The sequence below is a fragment of the Setaria italica genome, chromosome VII (genome assembly GCF_000263155.2).
Source record: "Setaria italica strain Yugu1 chromosome VII, Setaria_italica_v2.0, whole genome shotgun sequence".
Taxonomy (NCBI): domain Eukaryota; kingdom Viridiplantae; phylum Streptophyta; class Magnoliopsida; order Poales; family Poaceae; genus Setaria; species Setaria italica.
In genome coordinates, this window is record NC_028456.1 from 28,703,825 (window position 1) to 28,728,708 (window position 24,884).

Below are 24,884 nucleotides of genomic sequence, written 5' to 3' on the forward strand. Positions count from 1 at the left end.
GGGCAACGAGGAACGCCGAATTCGGAAGGGTGGCGGCGGATGGTAGGCGGGCGGCGCGGCGGGGCTCCAGGCGCCGCCGGCCGGGGCGGTGGAGGAGGCGGCGGGGTAGGAGAAGCCGTTAGGTGCGAGGAAGAAGAAGCTGCGGCAGCGGCGGATGGTGGGCAGGCGGCGTGGCGGTTGGTGGGCGAGCGGCGCGGCAGCCGCCGGCCGGGGCAGCGACAGAGGGAGCGGTGGTGGAAGACGTCGGGCGCGGCGTGCGGAGAAGAAGTCGCGGCGGAGGCGACTGGGAAGAAGAATTACAGTAGATAGGAACCGATGGACCTTAATGGGCTTATAGATGAAGCTCTTACGCCCACAGTAACGCCCACCACGCACGGTGGGCTTCATTCACCGTCCGACGATCGACGTTATTGGCCTGCCGGCGACGTGCTGGAGCAGTGGAGCTGTTCGCCATCAAGCGGGAAGATGACGGAAGGATGATGGAGATGACAGGCACATCACAAACTAAAAGCGGCATTGTAGCAAGATCATCAGAAGCAGTTTGTTTGAAAACTAACGGCACATTGCCTGGTGTTTCTGTTCAAGCTCACCAAACATATTACCCGTCTGGTTATCAGAAACAGATTTGTCATAACAAATTTACCCGTCTGCATCACTTGCCATAGCATAGCACCAAGCTCGGTTGTCGGTTGTTTCTAAACCGACAGGGTAGGCATCACTTGCCAATGCAACCCACTTCATGCAACAGTAGGCCACAGGCAATCAGGCACGGAAGGTAAACTCGAAATGGAGCAAGAGATTCAGGAACACAACAGCTCGACAAGGCATTATCTTTGAACCACCGAATATGGATTGAATGAATCTGGTCAGTGTGTATATATACAAGGATTGAACTACAATGATTTTCCCATCTGAACAGCACTGCTCGTTTACATCAGAGCAGCTCGTCTAATGGGCACCCTGCTTTCCAGGTTCATTCATCCATGATGTGATGAGTGGCCACCAGATAATGTTTCTGATGATGGCAACACAGGTTCCTCTGTAGGTGGGCGATGGCCGGGCTTCGGGCTGAGGTCCCGCCAAGCTGCGCAGCCATGCGAACCATCTGTCATCCGGCCACAAGGGCCTGTCGATCCGAACTAATGAAGCCACTACATTCTGGATGCTGATATATACAGGTGAGGTGGACGCCGCGTGATGCTTTGGCGATCATGAAGCGCCTACCACCATTTCCGATGGTTTTTCTTGCGCCTCGTCCTTTCCCAACAGTGCTGGAGTGACTGAAACAACACCGATCAGGAATAGCAGCGCTATTGACTGGGTGTCATACAGGTCACTCAGTGAAGTTAACTCTCCAAGAGCAATTCCAGCCTGAATGCACAACAGTTGGGGAAAAAAAAGAAGAATTGTATTAGCGCCAAAAAAAAAACAGCAATGCAGGCAACAGGCAGACAGGCATCGTATCTGAAGGTAAAAACTTACCCTCACAGTCACGTAAGCAGCTGGGATGAGACCAATGAGAGTTGCCAGTAAGAATGTATGGTAGGGGACATCTACTATTGGTGAAGCTAAGTTGATGAAGGTATTTGGCAATGTTGGGGTGACCCTGAGGAAAAGCATGTAATTCAACAGCTTCTCTCGCCTTTTAGCAACCTGAAATGAAAGAAAATTTACTTCTCAGTAATGAACTACAGAGTCTATGGATCATAAATAAAATAGCTTAAATGAAGCACAAAGCTATTCAGAATAAACATTTAAGTATAGCAGAACAATAGTGTAGGGTGAACCCTACAACAAGAAATGTTGACTCTGAGATTACCTGCTTCTGGAAGAAGCTGAGCTTATCTGGCCACAGCGAGAACACCAGTGGCTTCCCAATCATCTTCGAGAGGAAATAGCATGAAGAAGCACCAGCAGTGGCAGCAAAGACCACCAGAGCCACGCCCCGTAGTTGCCCAAATAGAGCTCCGGCAAGCAGTGACATGAATATTGTCCCCGGGATCATGAAGGTCTGCATGAAGATGTACACAGCGCAATAACCTACCAACACCTGTAGGGTGTAGTCACTAGTATAGTTCTCAAGATGGCCACTGCAAAGAAACCAACTGATGGTTAGAAAACAAAGGGCATTTCCATTTCAGTAGAAGCATTTACTATCCACTACGCACACATCTGAACTTTCAATTCAGCAATTAAAAAACAAAGGGCATTTCCATTTCAGTAGTTGCAAGGAACCAGAAGGCAATGTGGATATCATTAATATGGGGAAACAAATAGCTGACGTGTGTGGACAGATCATATCCTGTGCCATTATCCAATACCTAGCTCAAGGCACATGGAACACGCTAAGACCAAGTCCAAAGCATATGGCAATTGTAGCTGGAACGAAAGTGACATGGTAATTAAAGTGGCATAATTACGTCACCTTTCCAGAAAGTTGATCCAGGGAATCAGAGCAATGCTGGATTTGAATTGCATAAACAGGTTGTAATTCAAATCAATCGGTGGTCACTCGTCAGATCTAAAATGGTTCGACCAACAGCACAAACACTAAGCGGTATTTGAAGACGGCGCACCTTATTATTAAGAAACCTAATCTTTCTAATTTGAAGGAAAGTTTACATTGATCTAGAACACAAACAAACCATCCGTTTGCAAGTCTGAATTAACGAAATCAGCAGCGCGAGTCGCAACGTCGCCAGATCCATGCTATACTTTTTACATTGGAACTAAAAATTCGCACCAAACTAACGCTGAGATCCATTCCAAATAATGAGAAAATCACTACCTAATTCCTTACAAACTACCACCAATCAAATGCTCCATTCCCGCAAACGCCAATCCACGAAAAGCATGCCATTTAAAAATGGAAATAGAATTGTGCCGATCTTTCAAAAAAAAATAGAACTGCGCCTTACAAACTAATAGAATAGGGACAATTTGCGAGCACAGATCAGCTAATGACCATATGAGACCCTGAATGGAATTCCCGCAGAAAAAGTCGGAAGCTTTCGTGAACAAAACTGACAAGACACCAACCGGAACAAGAAATGAAGGGGCACGAGAAACGTACGTGAGGATTTGGAGTTCCTCGAGGTTGCGCGGCAACTTGAGGAAGCTGTAGTCGGAGTCCGGCATGGAAAGGTAGACTCCGACGAGCCCGGCGGCGAAGGCGGCGGCGACCCCGGCGCCGAGCGCGGCCTCCCACACCGGGAACCTCTCCTCCCTCCCCATCCCCTCCTCCTCCTGCTCTTCCCCCTTCAAAAATCCGGGGACCAGGCGAGGAGAAGAGAGAGAGAGAACGAGAGAGAGATGAAATCCGAGAGGAGGAAGAAGAGAGCTTTCTTTGGCTCCCCCTCCTGTCTCCCCTTCCCTTCCCCACTCCCCTTTCTTTCTCCTTCCTCCTCAGGTTGCTTTTCTTGGCGGAGTTTTAATACTGTACGTGAAAGGAGGGAGGGAGGGGGGAGAGAGAGAGGGGAGAGCTGGAATAGAATATTCTCTCCCCTGTTTTATTTTAGCCTTTTCCTGGCTGCCTGAACAAAATTTCTGCTGCCCATCTCGTGCTGCTTGCTTGGCGTTGGTGTAAAGATAAACATGCTTTTGGCCAGGTTTTGTTGGGTCTGCAGCATTTGGGGCTCCGGGTTTCGGCCAATTTGATATGGTTGTTTGCTCAGGCTTATCTTGCTTGCTTATTTTTAGCAAACACCAGCCAGTAGTGCATCAAAAAAAAAAGCTTATATATCGTGTTCGTTTTCAGAAGGTGTTTTTTTGTTTTTGTGTAAACATGATTGAAATGTTGCTGATGTGTGACATTGCCTGGTTGAATGAAAACAGTGAGCACGTCAGTTTCGCTCCACGTTTTAAATCGGCTGAATCGAATAGAAACGCTGAAATGGACAGCTGCCAGTAATGTGGCCTCCTCCAGTTTTTGACATTGAGTTGTGCTCCCGTTTTTAAAATGCTCTCGCTTCTCAGTCGTTCGTCTCTTTGGTTTGGGAATTGGCCCTGAGCCCTTTGGGCGTTTGGCTGGAGCTCACACGTCGTGATGTGGAAGCAACGGCCATGTGGCTGGCTCCCTCCTCGGTCTCTGTCATCGACGACGACGGCAGCGGAGAGGACGCGTACTGTTTCCTACAGTTGCAACGATTTAGTACAAGAACCTCAAAAAAAAAACAATTTTATTTGAGAGTATCTCGCGAATTCTGTCGATCAATGAACGGATGAATCGTTTTGGGCAAATGATGGATCGCCGGAGAGACGCGACTACACCACATGGAGCTACTACGACTGCGAATAAACGAGGCCCTGTTTTTTTGTTTATCTCACCGTTTGACCCGCCGCCCGGGCCTTCCCTTCCCATGTGTTCGTTTTACAGGTACCCACCACACCAGGGCACGCACCACCACCGGCCTCCCCCCACTCATGGCGCACCACGCTAACCGCTAACTGCCACTGCCATGTTCAGTCGTAGAAAACTACGAGATCCCCTTACCCCTTGCGCGCATGTGCCGCGCGGTCGCCCGTAGATCGGAGATGGCGCGTGCCCCGGCGTGGAGCACTTGCAGATTTCAGACAGATTCATGTTTTTGGTGTGTCTGTCACTGCGCCTGCCTAGGATCCAACTTGTATTAAGAGAGGTGGTTGAAATTGCAAATCCTTGTGCAACGGTAACAGTCTAACAGATCTCGCCGTAGCAGATCTAGCCATCTAGGGTTTGCAGGGTCAGCAGTGACTCGGAACGAGATTACAAGCGAGAGAGACACGACGCATTGGACCTACCGACCTGTCTGGGCCAGCAACACAAAAGTTTCAGCCTTCACAAAACCTCAATGCGGTAGGCGCGCCGTAGCGTTGGAAACGACTTGGCAGTTGGCAGATCGGTTTGCCGTTGCCTATCACTGTGTTTGGTGGTGATCCAGAACGAATGAATGAATGGATATGTTTTTGTCGTGCTGCTTTGCTGGGTAATAAGTAGAATATTAGCGGGTAATTTCGGTCCGGCTGTTGCACATGCATATGCCTCGAGACTCGAGAGGCCAAATTACTGATCAGAATCACCGTGGTCAAACTAATCCCACCCGGCTAATGTGACAGATCAAGCCGCGTGATGAGTCGCGCCAATAAGATAAGCATGCACCGGACGAGCTTAACCATCGGGGACAGGGGCGGGGAGGCTGTCAAAGCAAAGCTGTCAGTCACACTCGTTTTTACTCGGGTGGCATCAGCGAAGGCGCATCAAATATTTTCTACCGACAGCTTTTGCGTGCGAGACCATCATAAATCTTTTTTCAAAGTAAAGGCCATCGTAAATCGACATCGAGATAGCCTGTTTCATCTAGAACAGCCCACTGTTCATCAGTAAACGAGGACGTGTCGTACTGTGCCAGAGAGTGCGACAGGTCGCACGGGCGACACGTTTTACCGGCCGTTGGACAGGGACTACCGGACCAAGAGGGAATTTTGTAGGGCGTGTCAGGCCGGCCGCCGGCGCCGGCCTGATGCCTCCTCTCTGCGTTGTCGTGGACGGTGGAGTGGACCAGCCACGGATCTCAACAGTGAGCGGCCAACTTTTTTTACCGCCCGGCCTGATGTCGCCCTCACATTAGTCACATGGTGGACCAGACCAAACTTGGCCGCTGAAATTCACCCACTGGCCACTGCCGTCTGCCGAGGTAAAGGCTCCGGCGCTGCCGTATGCCTGTTTACGACGAGTCGAGGTGCTGCTCTTATGGTTCAGACTTCAGAGTTTGGGAGCAGGTGGTTTTCTGAAAAGACTCGCGTTTTGCGTTCTTCATTGATTTTACATGTGTAGGAAGTTATCAGATATCATGCGTAGTGTAGGTTGCGTCCTGGGTGCGTGTTTACGTGGATCCAGGATTTTCTGTTGAGGTTTTATCGAATGGGATATGCTTGGGTTTGATTGCTTTTGGGGAAAAGTATCCGGTTGCGAGGTTGGTGAGATTTCAGTTCATAAAGCAGGGGACCGTGGATTTGGTGCACGGCATCTCAACACATCATATTCTCCTCCCGGGCTGATGTTGATCGCTCACAGGCATCTTTTTCTTGTAATGCCACGTGTATTCGAACGACAGAAATCCGAGCCCCTGGAGGCTGAAGCAACGAAGTTACTGGCTTGTAACCGATGCAGATGAACAGTTTGTACTATGCCAAGCATCACAGCAACGCGGGACCTGTTTGGTTAGCATTGCTTATTTATAAGCAACTTATAAATAAGCAAATAAGTTGCTTATAACCCAAACACTCTTGCTTATAGAGTTGCTTATAAGTTGCTTATGCATAAGCAAATAAGCAAGTTTTGAGTTGCTTATGGTTGCTTATAGAGCACTTTACACCTCCTACTCTCATTCTCTCTCCTCTCTCCCCTTTCTCTCTCCTCTATCCTGTCACCACTCAGGCCACCGCCGGTTCCGCTCGCCGCCTCCGCGCCGCCCGCTGCGCCCGCCGCCCGCCGCCGTTGCACCGGCCGCCTCCGCGCCGGCCGCCGCCGCCGCGCCCGCCGCCCGCCGCCGCTGCGCTCGCTCGCCGCCCGCCCGCCTCCGTGCCGCGCGCCTGCCGCTCGGTGCCCCGCCGCTCCCGCCCGCAGCCGCTCGCGCCCCGCCGCCGCCACCTCTGTACTGAGCTGGTAATGGTAATGGTTGGGGGTAGTGGGAAATAGGATGGCAGGGGCAAATATGTCATATGCAATCAGATAAGCAACCCAAACCAAACACCTAGACTTATAAATAAGCAACTACAAATAAGTAAATAAGCAACTTATAAGCATCCATAACCAAACAGGCCCGCAATTTCTAGTGCGCAACCACAGTACCGCACCCATACAGCAGCAAAAGAATCCGATGTGCAAAAGGGGAAAAAAGAAAACCGGTGGCATTAATTAAACTAACATCATAGCGGAGTCCTTGATGAGAAATCAGTATGTTAGCGCAACGAGAAACATAGGTGATCCACCTCAAAAGCTGCAACATTAGGCCCAACTATAGAAAAGTTCGCCGACATCCAGATCGCAGATCCAACAATCACAAGTGGAGTTATTGCTGGGAGCGGTACTGCTTCCGTATCACACCCCACACATGGGAAACAATCACAAGGGAAACCATCAAACCAACCCGGAACGCACGATAGCTGCAACAATAAGGACTGAAACTTTTGAGAACTCATCTGGGGTTTCACTGTAATAGGTTCATCAGGAAATTTGGATCAGATACCCGCGCGTGCCTTAAGCACCGGGGATCTTCTGAACTCAGCAAAGAATGCATTTACTCCCTCGGTCCCAAATTATAGATTGTTTTGACTTTTTTAGATTCATAGATTTTGTTATGCACTTAGACAGATGCATAATAATATTTATGCATCTAGAAAAACTATAACGACCTATAATTTGGAACGGAGGGAGTACATCAGAAAGGATTTGTGTCGTTGGGCAATGTCAGTTATAACTCACAACAGCAGCTACAAAATTGGTGGTGAGCGTAAGCAATTTTCTTAGCTAGGTATTCAGGCCTCAACTGAAACATCCTTCGAAGCAAGCTTCACTTTCTTCTCTTTGCCCTTTTTGCTTGATTTGCCCTGTTTTCTCTTCTTGCTCGACTTCTCTGTTATGGGCGAAGCAGGCTGAGCCTCTGCGGTTTCATTGTTCTCCACTGATGAACCGTTCATGTCATCTTTGGTTGTGCCCGCATCAACATCTGGATCTACCACGGCCATTCGCATCAATGTATAGTCCAACAGAAATGTACTTCGCACTAGTCTATCGACTCTGTTGAAATGCCTCTGCGAATACGGAATTAGGCCCTCAAGGAGCTCACTGATACCCTTTATCTGCAGAGGTGAAAAACAAATCATCTCATGAGAAGAAGCAAAACAGTTTGTCAGGACTAAGGAGCACTCTTAAACATCTCTTAGGAAGTGGGGGAAAATTATTACCTCCAAGATATCGGTGGGAGGCAAAGTCCTCAATACCCGAAAAAGCACAAACTGTGCAACATGACAGAACTTGGGCTTTGTATTCCATTCACGGATGTACTCAAGAAGCACACGGAGGCCATCCTTTGGAAGTCCAAGAAGAGCCTTTTCTATTGGATCCTCCGAATCAGCCCTCCTGCACACCCAAGGATATATAAAAGCTTATTAAAAATTCCAAGCTGCTGACAGAATTCCAATCAAGAATTAGTACCTGGCAAGCTGTGAGAATAACTCTAGAAGCCTGTGTGGTCTCCTAAGCTCAAATGCAAGTTGTATTGCTTTTGTATAGTCAGCATCTGACACTGCATTTTCCAATTCCTGGCCTCTTAAGACTTCTTCCTCCTGCAACAAAGGTGAATTTTAATGAGGTTGTAAATGCCTGACATATGCCTATATAGATCCCAAAGAGCCATCAAGCAGAGGTAGAGACAAATACATCAAGAATATGGTAAACTCGTAGATATATCACATTGCAATGTTACTCAAGGTCACATCTCTATGCAAGGACCAAGTATCAGGTATTTCACAGTTTTTCTTCCAGAACAAAAAGCAAGCATCTTGCTTGCAACACTGAAAATACTATAATGTAAGGTTTCACTTGCCTTTTTACGGAAATCTTCTTGCTTATCTTCCATGGTGCAATCATGCCACAGGTTTAGAATAGAATCAGTTCCACCAGTAGCAAGCATTTCAGTTTTTCTGCCAACAGCCAATGCCCAAACCTGAGGGGCAAATAATAGTTAGTTTGTAAGTCCCCTCCCTAATTCATACAGAAAAGACACCTCCATGATGCATGTTAATAATATCATACCTTTCCATCATGCTTATCATAAGTAGCAATGCACTCATTTGTTTTGATTGTCCATAGCTTCACTAGACCATCACTTCCTAAATTAAGGAACAACACAAGAATGTCAACACAGCTCCCAAAAAAGGTGATAACTTGGATGACTGGCTTATATCTTATTACCGCAAGAAATAACTTGAGTTCCACGTGAAAGGAAAGAAGCTCGCAGGACACTTGATGTATGACCCTCAAATGTCTTCAAGCACGTGCCATCTGCAACGGACCATATTTTGATTGTTCTATCACCAGAGGATGTCATGACACATTGCTCAACAAGAGAAAACTCAACCGACCAGATTCCTCTCTTGTGCCCCTTAAGGACAACAGAGGACACCAGGTTAGGGAGTTTCCATATGCAAGCAGTTCGGTCCTACAAAAATAAAGATGATAAAATATAATGATTCAATGATGTAAGGCAAATAAAAGGGTATTTAACCTCTAAAAAACTAGCATGCTACAATGATACCTCAGAACCACTGCAAACAAGGCCATCATTAGGTGAAACAGACAGAGAATTAATATCTTTATCATGTGCAGCTACAACAGCCTTAGCTCTGAGAGGAACTTCATCATCAGCATCATCAAGCGTATCATCCCAGGTCCAAATCTTGATGGTTCGATCACTAATGAAAAAGATAGTGTCATTTTTAGAATAACAATTTTGGCATCTTTAGGCAAACAAATATCACAGAGAAACTGAACAACAAACCTGCTGCCACTAACAAAAAAGTTCTTCGATTTCTTTGAGAATGCAACAGAACCAACAGCTCCCAGATGGCCTTTACCAGTACCAATACATCTTCTCCTTTCAGCATCCCATAACCTCACCTGTGAAATACAAAAGATCACACTAAAAAACATGAGAAGCAGCAAGAGAAAGCACTTGCCGGTACTGAGGATTATCACAATAAAACAAATGCCGAAAATTTATGGCAACTAAAAACATTTTCAGGACATGACAAAACAACTTACAGTATTGTCCTTGCTCCCAGTTACAACAAGCGTCTTCCCAGAAGAAGAGACACAGGTGTCGATGCAAACAATAATTTCTGTGTGGCCAGCCAGTACATAAGAACATGACATCGATGCAACATCATAAACACGGACCTGCATATGGAGGTAACAGTTTTAAGCTAAGAAATTTCAAACGCATCATAAACAAGGAGATGTACATGGAGGTATCAGCTTAAGAAATTTCAAACGCATCATAAACAAGGAGCTGCATATGGAGGTATCAGCTTAAGAAACTTCAAATGCATTAAGCAACAAGATCTCTGCAGAGATTATTTATGAATAACTCACCTGCTCCAAGTTAGTAGCTACAGCAAGATATTGTTCCTCATCCCCGACAAACTTCAAGTCAAGAATCTCATCATTATAACCTACTAGACGTCTATATAGGGACAGTTGGAAGGTCCCTTCATCAGTTTTTTTGGGACAATAGAACAAAAACTGCTGATCAGCAGTAACACATAGCAATCCTTGATCATTTGGCAACATAACAGCAGAAGTAAACCCCCTTCTGGTTTCCTCATTCTCTGAGTTAACAGTTACATCAGATGATTGCTGCTCGAACACGCAACGACCACTGTAAAGGACCAGAAAATCATGATTGCATGTACCGCAGAAATATGCAACTAAAGAGATTATAAATGCAAACTAATGTACCTCTCCAAGCACCAGATGCGCACAACCCCACGTTCACCTACTGTAAGAAAATAACCATCCGATCCCCCCTTCATGTTTACCAGTTCTATGCCCAAACAAGCTAGTAGCTCACTTCCTGATCCAATGAAGGAAACAGCTTCTATCATTTCATACGTTGGTATTGTCTTCTTCGAGCTGTACTTACGAACATCCCACACAGTAACAACCTGCAGATGTTCCATACATTAAAAAATAGCAAGTATCTTGCTAAAACAATGCCAGCAGTTCCAGACAGAAAATGCATTGCATTGTAAATTCCTACATCAGAAATATTGAATTTAACCAAAAAAGGGTAATCCAGACAAATAATAAACACTAAGTACTTCTTTTTTTCACAAAGGTGCACATAAAATTGGAGGAAAAGCTTCTCTATGATAATTCCAATCAATTTCAACTTTTAGCTATCTAATTCTAAATTATAGAAAGGAGCAATGGAGCCCTGAGAATATATGGATATATGCTGGTACAAATGAACTTGACTTGAAACCATATGTATTGATAACAGCATGACCTTCTCTAGAATACATAATGAGACATGGGACCATTACAATCATACCTTATCCCTCCCAGCACTGAGCAATGTTTGTCCATCATCAGACAATGTCAATGAAGTGACCGTTGAAAAATGCTCTTTCAGCACAGCAACACATTTTTTGGTTTCAAGGTTCCATACTCGCACAGTGCCATCTTCGCTTCCTGAAAACAACTGGAGATCCAACACAGAGGTTATCATGTGCAGCTGTGCTCATCAAAAGGAATACACTGGCAACATGGATGGGGATAATACCAGTACAGCTTGGTAAAAATAATACAGTGATTTAAACTAACAAGCTCAGAAGACATTTTGAGTGCTCCAATTCAAATAAAAAGCAGGATTGTCTGCAAATTATCCTCACCAGAAGGCGCTTTGGATCTTTGTGGAACATAATGGTCGTCACAATGCCTGTATGACCTCTTAAGAAATGTGTGCAAAATCCACCATCCACATCCCATATGCACACCTTCTTGTCTGCTCCGGCAGTTGCAAGCAACCCACCAGAAGCATGGCACGCCATGGCCATAATAGGACCATCATGTCCCTGAACAACATTAGGAAAATACATGAGTTTACTTGACATGCTGCAACGAGGAATTACAGTATACTATCATAGTATTAACATAATGAAACGAAAAGGTTGTAAAAGATGTTAGCATGTAGTTGTAAAATCCCATTCAGTCACTGAGTTAACTAAGTATTAATACAAAAGTTAATATAACAGGATAAAGATCCAATGAATCAAAATTGGAAAAGCACTGGTGTGCGTTGCGAGAAATTAGTACGTCTGAGTGTGTGATATTAAGTTGGTCAGAGGAAATAACAATTGCATCCTTCCTTTTTGCACATTTACCAAGAAAGGATAAGAAGGAAAATGTTACAATTCAATATCCACATTTAATTTAGCTTGCATCCGCAATAGCTGATTCTGAAAGCTGAGCATGAGGTCTTGTATTCTGAAAGTGTGCAATAAAATAAATTAAGTGTGAAAGGAAACTAGAGTCTCATGGATCTAGTGTAACCCCTTTCAAATCATCAGAAATTTTAATCTGCCTATTTTCCCAGAGTTACTAGTTTATAAAGTCATCTGTCCTTAACAATACTCCATAAGCTAACTATCAACAGAATAATGGACCAGGATGACGAGCTGAATAGCCCACGACGACTCAGTTGACACATTCTGACATTCACACAGGAATACAAGCTTCCAAGCTTGTTGCAACTGCACAACTGCATTTGTGCAGGGCTTTCAAACTAGTAGACCACTCACAGAACTATAGACATTTACTATGTCGTGAATAAACTCGATTACTCTCTAGCTAGATACCGGAACAGGGTCCAACGACTATTCACTTAAAATTGCTTTCCTATGGTCGAAGTCACTGATCAATGGACTAACATTTCGAATACATCGAAGCACCACGGGACGCACGAAAAACCAAAACTCACCTTCCAGCTGCGTATGCAAGTGCGGGTGGCGAGGTCCCAGACCCTGATAAGCCTGCTGTGCCCCGCAGCAAAGAGGAGGCGGGAGTCGGGGGACAGCGTCAGCGCGGTGATGGCCTCCGAGTCGCCGTCGACGGGCTCCCCTATCGCGGAGGCGTCCGCGGCCGACACCACGCGCACCTCCCCGCCGCATGCGCACGCGAGGAACGGATCGGCCTCGGCGCCGCCTTCGCCCTCGCCCTCGCCGGCGGGGGGGCGCCCGACCGCGAACGGCCCGCCCGTGTAGAACTGCTGCAGCGAGCGGTCGCAGCGGTAGTTCTTCTTAAGCGCCTGCGTCGACGCCATAGCTAATTTCGGCGGCCGCGGCAACGGCGGTGGGTCGTCGGAGCTAGGGTTTTGCGGCGGCGGCGGCGGCGGCGCAAGAGGTGGAAGGAGGAGAGGGTTTTAGGACTCGCGGGTCAAGTGGCGGTGGCGGGCGTGGGGAAAGAGAAGACACAAGGGCATTCGCCGACGCGTGGGTCCCGTCGGCAGTGGAACATCTTGGCCCGTACGCTGCGGACCGCGATGAACGGGAGGACGACAGTGGGCTGCATAGCGTGATGGGCCGCTCGGCTGGTATGATGGGTTAGCCCGTTGTTTCGCTCTGTGGGGACTGGGCCGCCAGTTTTCTTTCCTTGTTTTGACGGGCCTTCTGCTCCTATCAATTGACTGGGCTACATTCTGACGGCCTTGAAGATGTATTGGGCCCAGCCCGCCCGGCACGGCGACTGTGGTGGGCTCTGGTGGAGTGAGACCGAGGCAAAAAAAAAAAATTGTTGAAATATGAAAAGGTGGAGGCTTAAAAAGGCTCTTCATCAGTTCTGACGGAGAGGCATCAGCAGTTCAGCACAGGAAACGCCAAACACCTGACCTCACAGCTCTGATGAGTACTCAACATGCCGTTCAGTTTCCTCTCAGACGACCAAGGCTCCGACTTTTTACGTGGTAGATCTAACCTCCATATTACTTTACCACAAATGGTCGATCGATCTATCAACTCAAAAGTTAACTCAGAACCTCAATCTTCACCGCGATCCATCATCCTGAAACCGACGCGCCAGTCTGACACCCTGCCTCCAAATTCCAGGCCGTGACGCGCGACGACAGGCAGAGCGACGCCGCCGTCCCTGTCCCGCACTTAACTAACCGCCACGCCAGGCTTCGTCGGACGACCCACCTGTTTCGACGAAAATCACGTCCGGCGCCCGGGTCCGGCGTCTCTCCGACTATCACCGTCGTCGTCGGTCTCGCGTGCCCTACTTACCTTGAAAAACCTCCGGACCGGACGACGCCTTTCCCTTCGGCAGTTAGCGGCTGTCAGATTCCGCAGGTTCGAAATCAAAAAGGGCATCATGCGCCGTGAAAACGAGGTCGCAGCGCGCGCGACGCATTCCGGCGCCCGTCTCGCTCAACAGGGACGCCTGCACTTGTTAATGAACATTCTTCCCCGGCCGGGGCAGCCGAAACTAACATCGTCGTCGTCGTCACCGGCAGCTCGCGGTAGTGGGTTTGGTTTGCACGTCGGCGTCGAGCGATCGGCTTAGGTAAACGCGGCTTGACATGTATCGTCTCTGCTCGCCGGCGAGCCGTGCGTCACGGTACCGGCGTTTTTCAGCTGCTGCGCCCGGCGTCAGCGCGGCGACGGCCGTCGTCCCTTGCCTTGCCTTTGCTTTAACGACCCAACAACGGCAGTCAAATCAGGGAGTTCGTGTTCCCTTCAATATATAAGCACGAACGTATCGATCGGTTACTGTTTGTTGGTTAGCAGCTGCTTCTCGTGGAAGGATCTTCGCCCACCGCTCGTGTGTTCACAAGCATTTATCTGTTCATGGTCTTCGCGGTGAGTAATTAACCATTTAACCCCGTCAGCAAGCGGCAGGGGTTGAAATTTTTTTTTTTCACCGGTGAGCTCAGTGATTTTGTCTCGTCGAGAAGCGTCGCCGTCGTGCAATCACTGGTGAAACCGTGCACTCCACGAACGAATTGACGTATTGTTTGTATACTGACTAGTACGTGACACTGCATACGTACGCAGTCGCATGCACAAGTTTTCTTCTTCATGTAGACAGCGCAGATGAAAACATCTCATTGCATTAACGGGCCGGAATAACTCATGACTCAACTTATAAACTTCTTGCAACACACGTCTTGCACGCTCACCTGAATTTGGCTTATACATCTATTCATTTCATTGATCGGCGGCATTAACTGATCGAAGCAGATATATATCTTAATAAGACTCGCTTTTGGAGCGATCATTCACACGAGAGAGCTTCAGAAACAACAGCTTTAACAGTTGGACCCCGGCAGCCCATTTCCTCTCTGGAATCTCAAGAGAAGAAACGACTAACACGGATAACACAGCTCTCTAGCTAGCTTGCAGCCACAAGCGAAAGGTCAAGCGAGTTCGTTTTACCTTCTGCATAAAAAAAATGCTCACCGTCGTCATCCTGTGAAATGGCACGAGACTTTCTGAAAGGTCAGAAAGTCTACCATCAGAATGACTCAATGATCAGTTGATCACTCACATCGTCCCCCACACACTTTCGGACGGTCAATGGCTTCAAACCTCGGGCAACTCTTTTACTGACCTAACCCCTAACCAATGATGACCCTTTTTGTTGCTAATGTGGGGATCAGGACGCCAAGAAGTCATGGGGTGAGGTCATGGCCTCTGTGTACACCGGTCTCGAGTTGTAATCGATGCCGTTATGTGCTCGGAGATCATGTGTGCTTGCAGTCTGCGGGGCATCCAAGTCTAGAAGGCCGTCGCCCTCGACGCTTCTTCGTCTTCGCAAAGCAACTTCCTACTCCAACTAATCCAATACTTATGTGAACGTTTCCTAATCAAAATATCTATATGTGAGAAATAGGCCATGGATAACGCAGCAATATATCATCATCACTAGTGATACGAGATTTTACAGCAAGTGGATTTTCTGTGAAAAGAAGTTTTTATTTTTTTAACATGTAGTTAACAAAAGTCTGCATGCTTTTTATGTGCCAACTGATAAAACAATTTCTACTAGCGTCATATTCGAATGTAAGCAATTATGTGTGCTTTTTCATGTGCACAATAATATGAGTTGAAAATGTAATGATAATCACTCTGTTTGATACTTCTGATAAAACATCTTTTAGGATATTCATGGATAGTTTCTTTCCCAAAAAGATAGCACACACCCAAGGATAGTTTGCCCATATTTTTGTTAGCAATGAGTAAAAAGACTAAGCGAAATTTGGTAGTTAAGTATATCTATTTACCTTTTGATGTATAGCCATCTGACAATACTAGTCTTCTAAGTATTTTTAGGGGAAAAAACCTTTTTTTACGAATATATTTAGTTAAGTTACCGTACTAGCTTTTTTTACTAACCCAAATGAAAACGTCCTTCGGTGACTAGTGTGAAGCACATGTATACTTAGCCAATGTGTTTAACACAAAGTGCTAAACAACACAGCTGTTCCCTTCGTTCAGCAACAGTGCGTTGAATATACTGAACCCTACAAGAAATGAAGGTCGCCACAAACATGGAGAGGAACAGTTGGTTTTCTCATTTCATAATGGAGAAAAGAAGTACTCCCTCCAAAAATATTTCTGTCTTGTGAGCATATTTTGATCTCTTGCTACCATCAGGCTTTACTCAAACAATTCTTGTGCTGATTCACCGAAAGGATGCACCAAGAGATGCACAAAGGATAAAATTATCCCAGTCGTTACCTTAAAAAGGGATGCACAAAGCCATTCACCGAAATGTCAATTGTAACGGGATTGAAATGATTGAGTGCGCAAACTCTAAGTCCATTGGATAAAGCTAAATCTATTACAAGCATGCCACTGAACACAGATAGATCACTAAGAGATCGATAGACCCAATGACAAAACGAAACTAACTTATGAAGAGAACTGCAAATTTTTGTACAACGCGCACCACCACTACCCCTACGGGCTGCGACTGTTTCACGCATGCATGGTATAGTTTATAAAATCGGGGGTCAGAGGCTAGAGTAGCCCCCTGCGTCACCTGAACTAAACCAGGCTGGACGCTGGGCATGCATGGTATAGTTTCATAGTGGCAAGCTGCTGCTCTCTGCTAGCATGTCTTTCCAGAAACGATCATCCTCCAGAGAGCACATGTTCGGCATCTCATTGGCCTCCGATAGAAGATCGGCGAAACCCTGCACCGGCCGGTCAGCTGCAGCTGCCACTTCCTGCGGAAAAGACGCAGGCACCGCCAATGCCGCCGCAGTCGGCGCCGGAGCTGATGAAGCGGCGTTCAGTTGCTGCACCGCGTCGTGCTCTGAAAAACTTGCTATATTGTTGAGATAATCGTCAACCGGCCGGTAGTTCGCGTGAGCCAAGAGGTTCATCTGGTCCTGGAAGTTTGGAACCATGCTCCTTGCGTTAAACATGGCGTTGTTGTCTGCAGCCGAGCCGAAGTTATTATTGGCCATGAGACCAGCTGCAGCGGCGCCTCCGTTGATGGTCTGCAGCAGGAGCTGCAGCGCCTGCACCTGCATCAGGACGTTGTTGAGGCCTCCGAGGCTAGCCGCCGCCGAGAGGAGCGCCTCGGAGAGGCCGGGGGCGCCGGCGGCGGAGGCGAGGATGTCGTCAGGGGGCAGCCGCTGGTGCGTGACGGGGTCGACGCCCATGCGCAGCAGCTTCTTCCGGATGTGCGTGTTCCAGTAGTTCTTGATCTCGTTGTCCGTCCGGCCGTCCAGGTGCGTCGCGATCGTCGACCACCTAACCCAAAGACAAATTGATAGAGTGCGTGTTAGTTAATCGTCATATCATATCCCCGTAGAACGAAGATTTAATTGCATGCACGCCAACTGCTTCGGATTAAAGCAGGTGGCGGCTATGCATGCACGGTGATGGTGACCGGTAACGGTGAGTGGCTAATGAATCGTCCGTACTTGTTGCCGAGCTCGGCGTGGAGGGCGATGATGAGGCGCTCCTCGTCGTCGGTGAAGTTGCCGCGCTTGATGTCGGGGCGGAGGTAGTTGGTCCAGCGGAGGCGGCAGCTCTTGCCGCAGCGGTTCAGCCCGGCGGCCTTGGGCAGGTTGCGCCAGCTGCCGACGTGCCCGCCGTGCCTCTGGATGTGCTCCACCAGCGCCCGATCCTCCTCCTCCGTCCACGGGCCTTTCTTCACGCCGGCGTCGTGGCAGCAGCACGGCGACCTCCCCATCGATCTCGTCCTCGTGGATCGATGCACACGCGCTCTGCTGCTTACTAGGAGGTAGGAGCTGGAGGTAGACGAAGACTGCTTCTTCTTCGACGGTGTGCTGGCAAGCTTGGATTGCCGGCCCGGATGCAGTATCGGAGAAGGTATATGCGATCCTGGCCTGTAGACACGGTACGGTACTTATAGGGAGGGGGTAGTAGCTTAGCTTGCGGTGGATGGTTCGTGCATGGCAAGTTGGCAACACGGAGCAGAGAGCTTTTGTGGAGGTTATGAAAGAAATTGTTTTTATTTGCCCGTCGTTGTTGCTTCGTCTGTGGATCTTAGGAAGTCAAAGAGAGTAGTTGCTCCACAGATCCTCACCACGTAAGATCGATATATTCGAGCATGCTGTGGTTCACATTTGGCCTGCTGTACGGTTGTACACGTCTCGAGTGGTAGGCATGCAACTGACTAGGGTATACCGTGTGGCTGGCGCGTATACAATACGTACGGGGTGCATTCCTAGTCTAAGTGTCTTTTCTCATTACTAGTAGATATTACTAGTACTGTTCCGGAGACTACGGCCTAGTCGTATATTTCTGGTGGAACGTATGGAAAGAAAGAAATCGAAAAATAGAGAATGGTATGCCACATCTTCGTAGGATCTAATTAAGGAAGAAGTGAAGCAATACCAGTGGGTGACAAATACATCAGACAGAACTTACAACATGAAGTCTAATTTTCCTCTCTTTTTCTCCGCTAGTCGAGATCTCAGGGTTCCTCGGTTTGGGTTTTTTCCTTTTGTCCTTTCCTAGTTGTGCGCTCCTGTGGAGTTGGTTTTCCTAAGTCGTGAGTTGTAAGTTGCTTTTGTAACTTTTTTTTGTTTTGCTCTCTCTTCTAATAAAAATTCAGCAAATCTCTTGCCATAAAAAATAAAAAGATGGGCTAGAAAATGAATCAAATTTTGGAATTTTGTCAAAGCATCCTGCCATTGATTTGAAGATGGTGGTTAATCATCACTAACGACCCGTCTTGTCATTAATTATGAAGAAAACCTAACATTGAGAACCCAAAGACTTTTTTCTAAACTACACGCACGCGCTATTTTAACAAAAATCTCCCAAAGTGCCGTTGTCTAGGATTGTTTCAAATGCTTCATGTAAACATTAATTTTTGTATATTTTTTTATTCTAGATCCGTTTAATTCGCTCTCACGGGAGTTGAATCCGGGCTACCGCTCTAACCACTAGGTTAGAGGTCCTTTCACGGAAACGTTAATTTATTATAAGCCTCCCTCACACACTATGTGGTTGTCTCTGGAGACTAAAATAAAGAAGAAACAATGTATTATGTCATGTATGACCACACACACATAACAATCATTTTTTGTGGAAAGTGGGAGAAAATCAATAAAACATGACCCGTTTATACATTGCCTCAGATAATCGCAAGCATTTCATGAAGTTTTGTTATCTATGTTTTTATTTGAAATATTGGTAGCTAAAGTTCATGTATTTAGGCCTGATTAAGTGATCAAAGCTCAAGACGGTCCACAATCCGGAGCTAGAGATATCCTGAAATTGTATATTAACTGACAGGTCTGATACGATAATTGATCAGCGGCCAAATTTCCTTGTCAAACCACCAGTTTTTTTTAATCCTTTCAGGAAACCTACTCGTTTGAATATATACGGCGTGCTCGCGGCGTAGTAGGATACAGAACAAGTTTATTTGCCTAGCTTCACGTTTTCATTCATAGGCTGACAAAGAGTCTCAGATAATGCATGCACAAAGAAACAGGATTAGTACGTAGGCCATATGATTGGCACCAGCTAGGATGTGCATTAGCAGCCCCAAATACGAGGAAGGGAGGAACCTTCCGTTCCGAGTGTCCATTCCATGATGCCGACTGTTGAGTATGCAAGCATGAGGTTCAAATCAAATTAAAAAAAGAGTATTCAAGCATGGATGTAAGTCAATTATATGATTATGTTATTCAAATTACGTCGCTGCTTTCGCCTCTCGAGACAAGAAGTATATATAATTGGAAAATCATTCGCGGCCACGGCCGTGGCGTGTATATATCTGCACTGCTACATGCCTACATCCACAGAAATGCAGTGTTTTTTTCGTAACTAATCCGGTAAGCAGGTGGGCTTGAGGTTCCATGAAATGATTTGGCCCGGAATCTGGTGAAGGATCCACTGAATATGGATCGAAAATTGGAGTCCGGAATTGCAGGGTCACAATGTCAAAAGGGGGAGTCGTTATTCACTTATTCCTCGCCAAAAAAAAAAATGGTGAGAGTCGCTAGCTAGCTTGACCGATGCTCTCCGTACTCCAGGCGCACGGCACCGGCCGGGTTCAGTCCAACTGCGCTCCGCTGCCCCTGAGACTGCTGCTGGCTGCGAGGTGCGAGCCGGCCGAGTCCCTGCGCGCACCAGCTCTCCGTCACTCCGTGGAAAACCACCGCGCTGGCCGGCCTTTGCTTTCCAAAAGGCAATGTTTTTGCGCGGCCACCGCACGGCGCTCGTCCGGTCCGGGGCCATCGGTCCTGTTCAGCTTGACTATGCCCCGCCCTGGCGGCGAGTTGGCTTGCCGGCGGTTCAGCCTTTCAGCTTCGCCGGTTTCGCGGGGCTCTCTTGGATGGATCCCTCCCGGCTCCCGCAGAGGCCGCGTCCAGCTTGGTAGTGGGGTCGACGGCTCGACGCCGTCGCTTTGCTTGCTTTGTGACCCGCGGATCGGTTGGTTACTCAGGTCTAGTACGTAGGAGAGCGGACTGCGGGCTGAAAGTTCGGAGCAGCCCATATGACTGCGGCGGGGAGGAGGGTGAGGCCTGGGCCGCTGTTGGGGCGTTTTGCTGATGGATTACCCAAAAAGGCGGGGGCAACCTTCCAAAAAGGCGGGGGCAGTAGAATCTATCGATTTCAGCAAGTATGGATACGGTCGGTGGTCAGGGCGCTGAGCAGGAGGAAGGGGCTACACTTTAGCACTGTAAGGTGTTTGGGTGGGCAGCTAAATTTTAGCACTTTAGTTGCTAAAAGACTCTTTTACCCTCATTTGCCTCCTCTCCTTTACCCCTCCTCATCTTCCTGCTCAACTCCAATCGGGCAACTCAGAGGATGGTGGAGGAGGCCGAGTCCAAGGCAGGGTCGGCCGGTGGCCCGTGCGCCGCGGGGTCGGCCGGCGCGGAGGGGAGCCTAGCGGAGGCGGAGGCGGCGGGACACGGCGACGAAGAGGCCGGCGGAGCGGAGCCTGGCGGTGTCGGCGAGACCCGGCGGAAGGGAGCTCGGCAGAGGCAGCGGGGCCCGACGGAGGGGATCCCGATGGTGGTGGCAAGATCCGGCGGAGGGGAGCCCGGTGGAGGCGACGGGGCTCGGCGGAGGGGAGGCGGCGGGGGCGGGACCAGCGAGGCGAGGCGGAGGCGATGGCGGGGCCGGCGGGTCGCGGCGGAGGCGGCGGGGCTGGACGGAGGCGGCGGGGCTGAGCAGAGACGGCGTGCGGGGAGAGAGAGAGTGGAGAGAGAGTGCGGGGAGGAGAGAGGGGGGCAGGGGTGAAATTTAGGACAAGGGGGACCACTTTTAGCCCCTTTAGTCCATTTTAGCACCTCTTGGAGGGCTAATGGATTATGGGGGGCTAAAATTTAGCCCCTCCATTTTAGCCTAGGTATTTGGAAGCACCGGTGACTAAAAGTGACTAAAATAGGGGCGCTAAAATTTAGCACCCCTCTCCCAAACACCCTCTTAATGTTTCGAAAGTACCAACTCAACATCTTAGGTATACTGCTTCAACATTTCAGTTAAACTACTTCAACATTACCGTATGGAAATGTTGGACTTTTCTACAGTTCTACGCGAAATTTGTAAATGTTGAATCTAATATCTCGAAATGTTGAATCTACTCCCGAATCTGGTACTCACATTTCCCATTGCTTTTCTTTTGGACCGTATGCTGCTATTTAGAGCTTGTTGGGCTAGCGTGGCTGCGTGGGGAACAAAGTTACATAGCTTAACCAGTTTCCATAAGCTATATAGGAGCCCCTTGTTTACAGCCTGCTTTCTTCTATTTTATTTTCCCATGCCGTAAAATTCTTCACATTTTTTTGTGCCCAGCCCGAGCTAGAGCTTGTTACCAAAAGTTTTGCTGTGCATATTTAGTTGACCTCGAATATATAGCCCGAGCTAGGCGGCCATCACCGTCTACCTGCGAAAGATCGCGGCGGCGGCCGCCGTCTACCCCAGCGGAGCAGCTGCTGCGGGGCCGGTCGCCGTCCACTCCCGTGCAGCAGAGGCACCTGCACGCTCGACTGCAGCAGCTGCGCCCGACCGTCGACGCGCTCGTACACCTGGCACGAGTTGAGCACCGAGCCCAGCAGCCACAGCAGCACCGCGGCGAGCAGCATGTTTGCCGCACGCTTCTCTCCGTCCCGTAGTTGTACCTTGCCTTGATGAATCGCGTAGCTTACCACCGCAGCACTAACCCCTTAACCTCATCAAAGGAACAGAGGAGGAATCATCGTGTCTGATGACGGAAAGAATCGATCATGCGCGTACCTGGGAGACCAGCAGCGCCAGGCCACCAACGGCGAGGGCACACCCCGCCACGTGCAGCGCCGGCAAGAGGAACTCCACGAGCCCGAGCTGGGCGTCGTACCGCGCCAGTCGACGCCGGCGAGGTGCGCCGAGGGCCATCCTTTCCCCTCACCGGCCTCCCCCACCTACGATGACCCCTGCGCTCCCTGCTTGATGCCTTCATCTCCGACGCCGGCGGCGGTGTAGCTTGAGGAAGCGGGGCAGGCCGACGCGAGGTTCCCCTATCGGACGGGTGGGGACAGCACAGTAGCGCGGAAAACCGGGGCCACCGCAACGGTGGAGGATTTCGAGCCTTGCCTGGCTGGCTCCTCCCATGGAGCCTTTGCCAACTGCACTAGGTGCAGTTCCTGAGCAATGTAAAATAATTGTAACACAGAATCAATTATTGGAGAAATTTGAACTTCGTGTCAGTTGTCAACGTTTCATCCAAGGAACGGTGTTCATTAGCTCAATCTTATTTCACTAGTTTAGGCCACATGACCCAAACCTCAGGAATAAATCCCGTCTGTTTAACTTTGGAACAAATTAGTTCAGAATAGGATAAGATACATGTCCAGACTCCAAGTGAAAGCGGAATGGCATCTTAGGATAGGAGTATATCATATAAATGATAGCTTTTGAACTGAGAATTTCTGATTGGCACTCTTGTTGTATTACGCTGACAATGACATATATATCAATGTTAACTGTAAATCTCATTTTGCTATTGCCTGCAAAACTTCCACGAAGGTTAGTCTAGCACAGAGGATTTGCGTGGTGAGTTCCTTAGCATGACCACGGAGCCGACAAATGCAATGGAAGGGTGACTTCTCCATGAGAGTATAAGAAGGGGCCTTTCTGGCTTAAATATTTGCTACAGAATGTCCTGCCAAAAAGAAGGCTAGAACCAATGAATTCAAAAGAGGATAACATATGGCTTGGACTGAAAGTAAAATGCTATATTTTTCATTGAGCTCTTTTAGGATGCACAATAGTACCAAGTGATAGTATAGAGTATAGACCATTTTTTATGGGTAAAATTGTAATTAGCATAACATATATTATTCGAGGATTTTTTTCGCATGCCATTTTCCCGCGCTGCGCCTTGGCGTCGTCGCCAGCCCGCAAGAGGAAGGCGGACTCTGTCGAACACCCTGAGGATCCGACCAGAGCGTGGCAGCGCCAGCTATATGAGACGAACAAGGAGGATGACGATGCCATGTCGTTCACCCAGATGCTGGAGGACGAGCTGGAGCTGCTAAGCTACTTCGACACAGAAAACCTGACGGGAGGCGGCGAGCCTGCAGCGCCGGAGTACCAAGACCAGCCGAACGACGACGATGTAACGGAGATCAGCCTCGACGAGTTCTTGAGTTCTTCGGCGGCCTGGACCGCGCCGCCACGCGCTGCTCAGACGGAAAGCGCCGACGCTGCTTCGTGCGCCTAGGCGCCGTCACCTGAGCGAAGCAGCACACCGAGTGCATTCACCGACGACGACAACATGCGCGGCCTGGCATGTCCGCCGATGGATGACAAGTACGTGGAACTGATCTTATCGAAGCCCCTCGTGCAGTTTGATTCGGCCTGCTGCCATCCCACAGCTGGTCGTGGCACACGCGAGGACATCTGCGTCGCCGCCGCCGCCGCCAGTACGCGAGACGAAGAGACGAGGAAGAAAGGGAATTTGTCTACCCTCTCACATCTTTCCCATCGTATCCCTATACCACATATGCTACTCATGCATGCTACCTATACTACATCTTAAGTGTCGGATCCTTACATCCAAGTCCTTTTTGAACAGTAGTATATGGTAGTATACAAGTCCTTTTCATTTACTGTATATATATTTATTTTAATTAGAGTTCTGTACGGACACTCTTTGTCTTCGTCTTGGGTGATGCTGACACCTGAAGATCTCGGTCATAAAATCTCATGTTGCTTCTTTTTGCAACTTCCACAAAAGGAAAGTCTATATGTATAGATAACTCAAATTAGGAGTAACTTAGGGATGTTTGGATACGAGATGCTAAACTTTAGTAGGGTCACATCGGATGTTTAGATGCTAATTAGGAGGACTAAATATGAGCTAATTACAAAACTAATTGCACAGATAGAGTTTAATTCGCGAGACGAATCTATTAAGCGTAATTAGTCCATGATTTGACAATGTGGTGTGCTAATGATAGATTAATTAGCTTTAATAGATTCGTCTCGCGAATTAGACTCCATCTGTGCAATTAGTTTTATAATTAGACTATATTTAATACTCCTAATTAATATCCAAACATCTGATGTGACAGGTGCTAGCATGGCTACAGATCTCACCAAAGCAATGAAAGGGAGCCTTTGCCATGAGTACGAGACTGAACTCCCAGCTGCCGATGTGTGGGAGGTCTATGGAGGCCTTCTTGCTGGGCAGTTAGTTCCCCAACTAGCTCCTGAAGTGTATTCGAAGGTTGAACTTGTAGAGGGAGATGGTGGCGTTGGAACAGTCTTGTTCGTCTCCTTTTCTCCAGGTTATAACCTGAACACATGAGCTTCCCGTGAGGTATGATATGATATTATGATCTCAGCTCCAACTAATTCCTTTT

General features: G+C 48.1%; 3 protein-coding genes across 3 annotated transcripts; all 3 read right to left on the bottom strand.

Moving 5' to 3' along the window:
- Positions 1 to 799: 799 nt before the first annotated feature.
- Positions 800 to 3,234, bottom strand: LOC101757377 (uncharacterized membrane protein At4g09580). Its single transcript, XM_004976599.2, has 4 exons — positions 3,074 to 3,234; positions 1,820 to 2,090; positions 1,483 to 1,653; positions 800 to 1,371 (listed from the first exon to the last, which is right to left on the bottom strand). Exons 1-4 carry the CDS (start codon positions 3,232 to 3,234, stop codon positions 1,210 to 1,212), a joined length of 765 nt encoding a protein of 254 aa, XP_004976656.1. The 3' UTR covers positions 800 to 1,209.
- A 3,896-nt stretch (positions 3,235 to 7,130) lies between these two features.
- On the bottom strand, positions 7,131 to 12,979 carry LOC101758037 (transducin beta-like protein 3). The gene is made up of 14 exons (XM_004976600.3): positions 12,522 to 12,979; positions 11,434 to 11,616; positions 11,094 to 11,243; positions 10,499 to 10,704; positions 10,133 to 10,418; positions 9,803 to 9,937; positions 9,540 to 9,658; positions 9,297 to 9,453; positions 8,954 to 9,200; positions 8,795 to 8,871; positions 8,586 to 8,705; positions 8,195 to 8,325; positions 7,945 to 8,119; positions 7,131 to 7,839 (listed from the first exon to the last, which is right to left on the bottom strand). The coding sequence occupies exons 1-14, from the start codon at positions 12,861 to 12,863 to the stop codon at positions 7,516 to 7,518; spliced, it is 2,652 nt and encodes an 883-aa protein (XP_004976657.1). The 5' UTR covers positions 12,864 to 12,979; the 3' UTR covers positions 7,131 to 7,515.
- Positions 12,980 to 16,339: 3,360 nt separating this feature from the next.
- On the bottom strand, positions 16,340 to 17,817 carry LOC101758451 (transcription factor MYB41). Its single transcript, XM_004976601.2, has 2 exons — positions 17,475 to 17,817; positions 16,340 to 17,301 (listed from the first exon to the last, which is right to left on the bottom strand). The coding sequence occupies exons 1-2, from the start codon at positions 17,744 to 17,746 to the stop codon at positions 16,626 to 16,628; spliced, it is 948 nt and encodes a 315-aa protein (XP_004976658.1). The 5' UTR covers positions 17,747 to 17,817; the 3' UTR covers positions 16,340 to 16,625.
- Between the last annotated feature and the right edge of the window lie 7,067 nt (positions 17,818 to 24,884).